General features: G+C 43.2%; 1 protein-coding gene across 1 annotated transcript in view; it reads left to right on the top strand.

Annotated features, from left to right (window-relative positions):
- Positions 1-10,906, top strand: part of LOC148829896 (uncharacterized) — a 54,977-nt gene extending 44,071 nt beyond the window's left edge. Inside the window, exons 8-15 of the mRNA XM_088923884.1 lie at positions 1,387-1,565; positions 2,103-2,295; positions 3,399-3,585; positions 3,973-4,092; positions 5,449-5,699; positions 6,829-6,986; positions 7,719-7,813; positions 10,757-10,906. Coding sequence (XP_088780010.1) covers positions 1,387-1,565; positions 2,103-2,295; positions 3,399-3,585; positions 3,973-4,092; positions 5,449-5,699; positions 6,829-6,986; positions 7,719-7,813; positions 10,757-10,906 — 1,333 coding nt within the window. The remainder of the gene's footprint in view (positions 1-1,386; positions 1,566-2,102; positions 2,296-3,398; positions 3,586-3,972; positions 4,093-5,448; positions 5,700-6,828; positions 6,987-7,718; positions 7,814-10,756) is intronic.
- Positions 10,907-12,024: the final 1,118 nt, after the last annotated feature.

Here is a 12,024-nt window from a genome sequence, read left to right as displayed (position 1 = left end):
ATGCAGAGTCTTTTTTTTTCTGATTGAGATTTCAATTCCACTTTTTGGCTTTTGTACATGGCAAAATATGAATCTACAAATGCCTGCAAATGTTGCATTTTTAATGGGTAATTCCAGCTGAGGGATTGTTATTGTGTTTCTGCTGCCTGGTTCCCCTAAACAACGGACAGAGCCCTTCATGCATTATGTCAGACATCCAGTGTCATGCAAGCAGCTGAGTGCCCTTCAGGAGACCTGAAAAGCTATGCTAGAACAGATGAACACCCTTATCTTTCCAACCAAAGATATAAATATACAAATATACAAATTATGTTAATTTTTATACAATTAACAGGCCTTATACAGACCTTACTGTTCTGAACTGATCTTTAGTTTTCCTTCTTCACTGTTACATGTTCTAGATTCATTTGGCTGAATTTGATGAATTGATAAACAGGGATTTTGCGGAACGTGCCTTTTGTTATATCACAAGCCATGATTTCTAACACTTTCTGTCTTTATCATCAGGTCTTGTAAAATAGCTTAAAAAACAGGTTGTCTAAGTGCTACATTTACTGAAGGAAATTAACACACTCTCTCTAGATCACTATGTGTTTGGCTCACAAAAAAATCTTTGTTTTGCTTATTTATCTATTTTCCATATCCACTGTATCTGTCGAAGGTCTTGGTGAGTGCGGCCTTGCTTAGCAGGCACAGGGTCCAAGACAGGACCACACCCTGCATGGGACATCGGTCAATCCCAAGTTTCCAATGTGAGAAATCGTGGATAGTTTTTTGAGGCTATTTAAAAAAAAATAGCTTTGATCCCAGTGTGAAGCATCTGGGCAGAGCGGTGGCACTGTGCCTAAGAAAGGACTGGAAGGTTCCTGGTTCAAATCCTGCAGTTGGCAGAGGAATCCTGCTCCGTTGGGCCCCCGAGCAAGGCCCTTCATCCCAACTGCTCCAGGGGTGCTGTATAAATGTCTGACCCTGTGCTCTGACCCCAGGCTTCTCTCTCCCCATCTGTGTGTCTCAGGGAGAGCAAGTTGGGGTCTGCGAAAAGACAAATTCCTAATACAAGAAATAGTATATGGCCAATAAAGTGATCTTATCTTATTTGTTGCACAGTAAGCTGGTGATTTTTTTATTCAAGCACCCATTCTTGGCTGCACTAGGTCTGCCGTGTCCTCACCTGCTGGGGGGGATTCCTGATCGCAGCCAGCCCTGATAATTATCCAGGTCTGAAGCAGTGATGTCTGGACAATCCCACGGCGTATATTCTTGGGCCGCCCATTTCTTCATCGGTCAATTAAAAGGGCATGATTTCAAATTTTCAGAGTAGGTATTTTTTTCTCCTCTCTTTAATGGATTGCTCTTGTTTCCTCCCCCCCCCCCCCGAAAATAAAGCCCTGCAGAGGATCATAACTGGACAGTGGGAGGAGAGCCCCTGGACGGACTCTCACCTGCAGCAGGCCACAGCCTCTCCTCAAGCAAGGTTACAGCCCTGAGGTCTCTCACCTCTGCCCCAGCTGGGAGACCTGCCACTGCTACTGGAGCACACAGCAGCAAGCTGCGCAGAGAAACAGGTGTGCGCTACAGCTGCCTTTTTCCTACAGACGCATACCGTTCTGCATCTTGGTAAAAGAACCTGAGTAATGTGTAGGACAGTGAAATTATTGGCACAGCAAAGAGAGCTCTGGCCTAATGAGGTAAGTGCAGAAACTAGGAACCATGCCAAAGCAAACAGGTCATAATCACAGCAAAACAACAGAGAACCGCACAGTGCTCTGCATCTTAACTGTGGCAAACATTCTTAAGGAGTGAATTCCCATACAGGTATGGTTTTCTGTCTGTAGTAGTTAAAGCCATGGATAAAAAAAAATCTGGAAATTGCTCTTCATACAAAGTCGGATTTCTGGGAATCCTGCTGTGACTGTTCAGATGATACCTGAAAATCACAGTAATTACCAGTATGAAAGAGCTGAGATCCTTCAGCTTGATTGTCTTTTGCAGTAGCTGGTTTAATGATTTTTTTGAGTGCACCATCAGTGATTGAAACTGCATTTCTCTTGAGGTTTTAATAATAAAATAATACTGATTTTATTTCCCTGTCTCTCATGTAGGCGAATTTAGCGAGTCCCAGAATCCCAGGCGTCCTTTGTCAGTTCCTCCTTTCCTAGATGGACACAGTGCCGTGCTTGGGCAAGGCAGGGATTATTTTAGCTGTCTGTTTAAGAAGGAAGCAGCGCCCTCTGGTGCATCTGTTGAGGAAAACAGACCGTCCTCAGCGCAGGAGTGCAGTATTGGAAATTCCAGGTAAGTCAGTGCGAGACAGAGTTCGGCTTCCTTTTCACTTTTGAGCCATATGCATGTTTTCTGTGTAATACTTTTGATAGTAGAAGGCTCCTATCCTATTCTAATCTATGCCCTTTTCAGCTCACTGAACACATTTTATAATTTAAATGAATACATTGATTAGTAGAATAGTACTTGATTAGTAAAAAAAATAATGATTTAAATACAGTCTCTAGAAATAAAAATAAACCCTATAGACTAAACAGTTGAAATTATTTAATAAAGCCCACCATGGTCATAATTGTACTTAAAAACCATGGAAATCTGAATGTTCTCTCAAATTTACATAGGTTCAAGGTGGATTTGCAGAAGTCAGGTGTAGTGTAATGTACATGTTTTTCTATTGAAATTGTTTTTGACGCAAATGAGAAATACTTTATTCTGATATGTTTTGCAAGGCTAAGCTATTAAAAGATTGATGAAACATCACAACCAATATGCTGCTATTTCTTTAATAAAAAAAGGAATTTTCATGTCTAGTGGGTACCAGAGCCATTTTGATGGTTTTCCTACATTTTAGTGGTTTAATACATGGCTGTTGTAATAATAGTGAGCTCTCAGTTTCATTCATACCTCATGTATTCTATTTTTTTAAGAAGGGCTGTCTGATCTTTGCACATTTTCATACAGTATATCCTCCCTTCTATGTGGTTCAATGAAGTCATATTAATTTCAGAAAGTGATTAGTTTGATTTACATTTGTATATGCAGTTGAAAAGGTCATGTTTTCGTGACCAATACCTGAAGGCAGTATTTGCCTTTAATAATAGGTTTGTTCTTCATCTGATTAGGACACGTTGCATGACAAATTTAGCCCTCACACGATGACCCCTTGCATTTTAAAAGAAATTGTCAGTGGCATTTCTCCTCTTCTCTAAAAAAAGAGATCCAGATTCCTATTTGAGGTGACCAGTTTGTTTTGTTTCTGGGACACACCCAATAGAAAAAAGCCCTGAATTTGGTCTCCCACCCAGTCTTTGTTGGTGACTGTTGACTCCGCTCTGGATGGGAAAGAGAGCGCCTTGTGATCTGCTGAACAATGCATTGTCCCCTCTCTCCTGCAGCGCTACAGGGTATATCCAAATAGCAGAGGTCCACCCGAATGGCCTGTTTGTCCGACTGGTGAATTCCTCCCAAAAGCAGGAGGAAGATATAGGGGGATTCCTACTGCAGCAGAATGTTGGTGGCCACCCTGTGACAGTGTTTAGGTTCCCACACCGGACAAGGTTGAAGGCAGCTGCTTCTATCACGGTACTGATTGTATTCCGATGAACCAGTTATTCTTGTAGCACGGAAACGCCCAAAGCCCTTTTGATTATTTTATCGGGCAGGAAATGAAGTTACTTTTCCCTAGATATCCATAGCCTCTGTTCCAGTCGGTCCACCTCCTCATCGTCGTTCGTTAATCATTCATTTGGACAGCTGACTTGCTATTTTTAAGTGCAAGATAGAATATTTCACCTTTGCTTCATTCGTTTTTGGTGATTCCAGTCAGATGTGTTTGACGCAAAGGGCTAAAAGTTGTTGAGAGTTATTTCACTGAGTTAGATAAGAGAGAAGTAGTCAAACGTTAGGTCCTTACTAAGCTGACTGCTTTGGAAATGAATGTGAGCTGTGTTTGGATATTTTGACTCGAAGGTCTGGGCAGCAGCCTCCAAAGTCTCCCATAAACCTCCAGAGGACTTCCTATGGAAGGAACAGCACAGATTTGGTACTGGCCCTGAATGTACGACTATCCTGTGTAAGCCGAATGGGCAGGTAAACTGAACCGCTGAATCACTCCAAGTTTCAGTGCGCGGGGAGATAAGATAAGATTACTTTATTGGCCCTATACAATTTCTTGCATTAGGAATTTGTCTTTTCACATACCCCAACTTGCTCTCCATGAGACACACAGACAGAGAGTCAGAGGGAAGCTGGAGGTCAAAGCACAGGGTCAGCCATTGTACAGCACCCCTGGAGCAGCTGGGTTTAAGGGCCTCGCTTAGGGGCCCAACAGAGTAGGATTCCTCTGCTTGCTGTGGGATTTGAACCGGAAACCTTCCGGTCACAGGCACTCGCAGATCCTTAGCCACAGAGCCACCACTCCACCCTTAGATGAGAGTGTGTCAATGTGTACTTAACTAAATATTGTGTTTTTTATACTTCTACCTTATTTTATTTGTGGTTTCTTGCATATACCCATCATTAGCATAGACTTATTTTCCTTTTGTATTTCTCAAAGTTTATGATTCTTGTAAACGACATCTGTGGATGTTGACTGCCGCAGATCAGTGCACCTAATTGACTGACACCCATTGTGTCTTTTGCTGTTGCTGATAAGCCTCAAGCTCACCTAATCCACATTGCTGAAATGATTTGTCAATGGAGGCTGCTACACAAATTATGATGAGGATATTTATTATTATTATTGTTGTTATTATTGCATAATACTAGTTCAAACCTTTTGTACTAGGCTTAAAGTAAGAGTGTACGAAAGATAACAAATGAGAGGGGGCAATTTGGTCCATGTAGCCTGTTTGGTGGGTAGTAATCAATAGGTTTAAGGATCTCACCCAGTCGTTTCTTGAAAGAAGCCAAGGTATCGGCTTCAGCATTATTGTAGGATAGCATGTTCCACACTCCCACTTCCCTCTGTTTGCCCTCCGCCGCTCCATCCCGCACGTTTCGTCCCGCAACACCTGGGGCGCGAACCCGGGTCTCTGGCGTAACGCAACAGGAAACCAGCCACGCGAGCTAAAGGAGACCTCCCTCCGTGACGTCACCATGTACGAGCTAGCTCCGCTACATGTTATCTCATTTAAATACACTTCCACACACTTCCACTTGTGCCCTCTGCTTCACTTTTGATTCCGGGGCGGTCCACTGAGTTGATTTGGTCAGCGCCTTTGAGGATTTCGAATGCCTGGGTCAAGTCTCCTTGTTAACTTCTCTGCTCCAGACTAACAAGACTCGAGACTGCTGTGCTTTTACATGGCTCATGCGGAACCGGTCTTGGGACCCCTGTAACAGCAGCCTTATGTTTGGAAATCATTGTCGTTAAAATGAGGCTTATTTTCTGTCTGCAACGCTGACCTGCCTGCTGGCTTTCCCTGTTTCTATGGGGTCTGCTAGGCAGTGGCCTGGTACACGCCAGTCCGCTGGAGTGCCAAGTCGCCACAGGCATGGCAGGGCAGGGGATTTGACAGTGAAGGCCAGTCCAGAAGCCCCTCGGCCGTGCGCTGTGAGCAGGAGAACCCCAGCGAGGACCGGCTGGAGAAGGAGGAACAGGGGAGGCCATCACAAGAACTCAGAGCTGAGAGAGCTGAAAGCCAAGGGCCCTACTCTAACAAGAGAGAAGAAGAACCCCACTCTCTCCTGAAAAGGTAACAGCCGCTTTAAAAATCTTAGTTTATTAGTTTTCGTTTCGTAAGAGTAACCATGTAGCACAATTTTTATGGTTCTTTATTTAGTTGAAACACCGTATTGACATATAATGTACAGTAATCTCTAAAAAACAATCTGTAAAATGTAAGTACCCACGTCATTTTAGATTTACATTGACTACGGATATGTTGAATGAATAATTAAATTCCTCACCTTAGTATGCATCTTCTATCTTGACTAAAAATCTGGGTGGTTTAGCATTAGAATGGGAGGCACATTCAGCTTGTTATCAGTCCCTGCCAAATCTTTGTTCATTAAATGTGGAAGCAGAGGCAGTCTGATTGCAGACAATATCCTTCAATGTCTTTGAGGTGCACTAAATTGTGAAACTGGCTTATCTTTATGCCAGTCAATGTATCAACACAGTGCAGAGGCCTGTATATATAAACAAACATGGGCGTCAGTTGTTCCAGCAAGCTGTCAGTTGACAAGGCAGAATGGCGCAATAATGATGGAGTTCGTTGTGGTTGTGCCGTGTTAAAACTGTAAGCTTTCATTCTGTCACAGAATGACTAAAAATGGCCAATGTCAGCCATTTAAAGAGCCTTTTGCTACAGTGGTCAGTGATCATAAAAGTTCTGTAGGGCTTTACTTTCATAGCAACCTGTCTGAGAACATGCTCTAAAAAATTGAACCGAGACAATGCTGTTATGCTCCTGTAGCCTCTGTTATTAAAGAATTGAGGGGGGAACTTTTGCCTATAGAACGGCCACAGGGTCAGCTTTCCAATTAATGCATTATGATAATCATCGATCCAAAAACTGCTTTTAAGTGTCACGCATTATTTTAACATCAAAGTGACCAGAAATACAGCACAAATTTAAAAAAAAACATTTCTCTGCCTTTGCTGCTTCTGTGGAATGGGCAATAGATTGAAATGTTGCAATACCTGGAGTTTCCTTTCATGAGGTTAAAAAGTAAACCGCTGCCTTGCATTACAACCGAATGCACATTCCTGATTTTGTACAGTGCAGAGTGAAGGCAGGAGGTTGTCAGAACACAGGGGTGAGCTTGCGCAGCCAGAGACGAAGAGGATAAGGGCTCGGCTGCTGTTTGTTTTGCTGACAGGCAGAAGGAGGCTGCGATGAGCCTTTCTCCCACTCGCAGCCCCTGGACTCAGAGCCCCAGTTCCTCCACACACCCGGACTGGACTGAGGTGGTGCGGCCGGGCAGCAGGGGCCAGAACCGTCGCCTCTGCAGGCCAGCCTGGTCTCAGTCAGCTACAGGTGAGAGCCGGGCTCATCCACAGATTACGAGAGAATAATCTGCATTCTTGGCTACATTATATCATATACCAATGATGTTAACGAAGGTTAGCAGTTTTCATTGTATTATGAAGTAGTTCAGGTGGGGAGCTGCGTCAGCATGCGTAGGCTGCAAAGGAACAATGGGTTTATTCCATGCTGAAAAGAGAAGAAAGGAAACACAACGTTTCGGCTGTGGAGCCTTCTTCGGGTGTGAGCCTTCCTCGTTCACACCCAAAGAAGGCTCCACAGCCGCAATGTGTGTTTCTTTTCTTCTCTTTGCAGAACGGAATAAACCTTTACTTATTCATTGTATTATGTCAAGCTACAATGAGAATTGAGCCCCGACTAGCTCTGTTGGTAGAGATGAGACTCATAATCTCAGCGTGGTGGGTTCATGTCCCATGTCGGGTGCAAGATTCTCTAATAACCCCTACTGGGCCGCAGCAGTATGGGGTGGTGCTGGCAGCGGAGGATCACGTTTCAGTGACAACGGCAACAACACTAGCACTACCCACGCGGAAGACAGGCCTGGCAATCTACTTCTGTTTCTTGCCATGAAAACTCTATGGATAGTGATGGGGGAACTATCCATAGGGTCGGCATGAGATGACACCAACTCGACTGCACTCAACCCACCCACCCACAATGAGAATTCATATGCAGAGGACTGTGAAAGGCTTGTTCCAACTCTCATTGATACTGTGTGTGCAGGGAGTGACGCTGACTGGAGCTCCAGCTCCAGAAGAGGGCCCGGCTCTAGTGTTCTGTTGGACAGGGGAAGCAGAGGTCCTACTCGCTCAGCAGGGGTATGTAGGACTTTCATTCAGCTCCGTGCCCTGTTTTACACATGATAGCAACTAGAAATTGTGTCAAACCGGTGCAACTTGTGTTGCATGTCTTTTCAGCAATTCTGCAAGTCACCCAATTGTTAAGAAAGACCCAAAGGAAAACAAATCTGTATTTCTGTGGAGGTCCTACACTGGGAGGGTCTAGAAATGGTCCCTGATACCTACTGTGAGAGCACAATGCTTGAAGTGTGTTTGTCTTGTTCGATCTTTTGGAGGAACTGGTCCGAGCAACCTGTGACCAACGCAAAACTATAGCACTTGGAAAACATGTCTGATGAAAAAACTCACACTGAAGGTCCTTTCTGCTATCAGTACATTCACTTGGTATTTCATTATATGCAACACATACATGAACTAAAGCTTAAAAATAAGAAAGGAAACTGAAATACAGCTTTGTGGTGCCCATTTTATAGTGAAACCGTGAAACATATGAAACATATGCTACCAGAAATACATTTTTGCCATTCACAATATTTAATAAATGCTCTGACACAAGAGGTGAATTCAGCTATTATGCATTATTAAAATGCATAAAATTTTCAAATATATTCCTTTAATTTGTAGTCTGTTATAGAACAAATTGTATACTCATTGAGACTTGGAGAAATCATGATGCAAATTAAGCATGTCATCACAATTCCAAACCTAATTTACCGCACTTACAGTGATGTGTTGTGGTTGCATTCTGCTTTTCAAAACAATTCTCTCTTTGCAAAAATGCTGAAATCCGCATATTTCCATCCCTGTGCTAGCTCCCAGCAATCTGTAAGATTGTACAAGATCCAGTAACTTGCAGGAGGCATGTTTAATGGCAGAAATCAAATTAGGGGGAACTGAGTAGTTGCACTACAGGTTCATAATAGACGATAGTCTGGAAGAACTCCAAGGCTTCTCAATCAGTACACAGTATTTGGTTCATGTTGTGCGACAGTCCACTTGGTACCTCCTGACAGGAGTAAAAGGAATGTGAGTGATTAATATCCAGGTTAATTTAGAAACTGGAAATGGTTGTTTTGAGTTTTGGGATTTCACAAGTTTGAAGGACCGCGGTAGTGATCTAACAGAATAGTGTTCTTTGTCCCTGGGAATAAGGTTTTCATTTCTTTTTCTTTCCTCTTCAAGGAACCTGGAAGCCTGTACAGATAAATGAACTGTGCTTGAAAACACAAGTTCTGGTCATCGAATTGTACACCATTACATGCACTTTTTAGCATACATTTTAAAGAACTACAGTAATTGGCAACCGACCATATATGGAGCTGTCATATTTTTATCATGCATTTTATTTAGCGACCATTTGGTTTGATATCACTTGTCCAGAAGAACAGTGCGTGAGCTCTTGTTATATTGCACCAGATTCATCCCACTGTTGCCACCTTTCTCACACTCCTTGTTTCTTAGCTGGTCTAACCAGTCTGTTCCCATGATGGGAATTAGTTCTCAGTGGCAAAGGGAGTGACAAGGGGAATCCCGGGGTGAGGCAGCAAGGGTTGGGCTGCAGGAGTTGTTTTCTTAAACCTGAAAGTTGTCGTGTCACAATTGTTCTGAAACCTTATTGAAAATGCTTTGCATTTCTCTGAAGTAGATGAAGGTGGATGTCTCGAAAGCATTAATATCATTAGCAACCCGTTTCTAAACCATGGCCTTTAAAATGAAAAAGGTCTGCCCCCTACAGACAGGATACGTCCTTGGCAGTCACTCAAGAATAATATGAAATAATCATATGAAATTAGACAGACTAGTGAATGTATAAAGCTTATTTGTCTCAAACCATTCTGTTACCAGTCAAAGCTCTTGTCAAAAGGTTTTGTAACGGGAGCCGGTCCAGGAAACCGGGGGATCCATCCGAGACAGACAGGGCTAAAATCCTGAACAGGAACAAGGAGTTTAAAGAGAGTAACGAGGCCAGGCGCTCCGAGCCCCAGACTCAGACGGTCAGGACGCCGGGGAATAAGGCCTGCCCTCGGGCTACCCGCGAGCCCGGGCAACAGGCCAGCCTTGTGGCGTCCACCTCCCAGTGCTCAGCCAGGAAGAGGGAGATAGACAGGCTTAAATAATGAGAGACAAAACAGGGGGCAGGTGCACGTAATCAACTAAAATACAAAAGGGTCGGAGGAGGGATGACGATTGTGACAGTTTTCTAGCCTGATGTTTGGTGCAGGCTGTTTTGTTGGAGCACACAAGTACATTGTCAACAGGGCATCCATTTGTGAAGCCTAGTGTTGCTGCTCTTTGTGAGAACTTGAACAACACTGAATTTAGCGATCCTTTTTTTCGCTTATCAACCTGCTGTCACATTTTGAGTGAAATCTGATTTGGCTGGTTTGCAGGGCATATCTTAGATATCGCAATGCTATCCAAGTCAACACTCAGGATTGAGGACAAAGGTCAGAATGACCTTTGAGTGATTGCTAGCTGCCAGTGCTGATAGATGATATACAGTACCACTGATTTATTTTGTGTTAGACAGCTCAGCTCAGTCCAGTGGACCACTCTTGAGAAAGCCATTGGGAACATTGAGAAAAAAACGAACACGTTCCTTTCTCATGGTGGTGCAAGAGGTCAATCTCATTTGCCTTGGTCAGCACAGTGCTTTGGACAGTATAGGTACTTCATTGCCCATCTGTGCCATTCAGTTACCGGTTTGCACATCAGCAGGAACTTTAACCACATTGAGACAGTACAGTTCTAGAGGTCTTCTTGTAAGGCTCCCTGATTTGCCTTCTGGGATCTCAATCAGGCAGCCATGTGTCAGCAGGGGTTGATAATTCCCCTCAAAATCAGGACATTAGCCCAGTTGGCAACACATGTCTCAATTCAATCCAAGCTTTAGTCCAGGTGTATGACATGTAAAGACCCAGCCTGCGAATCTCTAACACTTACCATGTTGTTCAACCCCAGGGTAGACTGAACACCCTCAGATTCCATCTCCCTGGGTCCTTCTGCTCCCCTGGCTGGCAGCACAGTGCGGGGCTACAGCTTCTCCAATCCGCTCACAATCTGTCCTTCCAGCCCCCACTGCCGCGCCCCCCTCCTGTGGCGTCATGGTGAAGGGAGTATTCCTGAGTGAGTGCACCAGGTCAGATGGGCTTTTTCAAACCCTCCACTGTTACCGAATGGTGGACGACGAGCTTCTATCTCAACCCCATGTTCCATTGGTTCAGTCAAAACTGGCAAAAAAAAGACATGACTGTCAAAGCCGAATAACAATTATTTTTAATTCTCATGAGTTTAAAATCAGTTGGTGACTGTAGCTCTTATTTTAGTTTACACAAATATTAAGTTTTGTTTTTTAACAAGGAAAAATTGGCACCGTCACAGCACAGACAGATATTCAGGTGTTAAAATGGTAAATCATTTTTGAAATGTATTTTTTATGAGGAAAGAAAAATAACTGTGCTTTTTAAAAGACACTACAGTTTTGCGAAATAGTAGCCTGACTTCACAGCAGCAGTTCTAGTTACTATTATTTCAAACTCCTAGCAGGTCCATTTAGAATTTGTTTGCATTAAATGGGTGAGGTGTTTTGCAGAAGATAAAAAAAAATAATTTCCTTTAAACACTTCCTGCGGGTAAATTTAATAATAAAAGTATTTTTTCTGGTGTTACATATACACAGGGATATACACTGATAGTTTAAGGTAATAACAGCAGATGCATAAAAACATGCTGTTGCACAACTTTTAATGAATAACTTCTGCAAAATTAATTACTTTTTAAATTACAGCATTTGTCACATATTAAAAATAATATCCAGGATTTATTTTTGGTACAATGATAATTATAGTCATATCTTTTGGTGTCTTGTACCAGAACCTATGTTTTATGATGAACATGTCCCCAAAACACTTTAATAAGGCGAAAGAGACAAGACGCGTCCTTCTGTAGGAAGTGTCCAGGTTTCCACTGGATGTGTCCCAGGAGAGTCAGCTGACCCTTCCCGATTGATCCCCAGGGTCTGCTCTAGATCTGTTCTGACGACTGGTCAAAGAAACCCCTCTGTATGAAGATCCCTTTCATCTCGAATGCCTTGATTTTCCTTAGTTCGTCACCGTGTCTAAAAATTCGCCTCCATACAAAGCAACACAAGCATTTCCAGCATCTTGCTCGGTGACATGACATTAAGTCTGCACGAGCCAGAATCTGGTTGGATATCTTCCGTCCACCTT

The sequence above is a fragment of the Atractosteus spatula genome, chromosome 8 (assembly GCF_055471065.1).
Source record: "Atractosteus spatula isolate fAtrSpa1 chromosome 8, fAtrSpa1.hap1, whole genome shotgun sequence".
Classification (NCBI taxonomy): domain Eukaryota; kingdom Metazoa; phylum Chordata; class Actinopteri; order Semionotiformes; family Lepisosteidae; genus Atractosteus; species Atractosteus spatula.
This window is presented reverse-complemented; position numbering and strand designations above follow the sequence as displayed.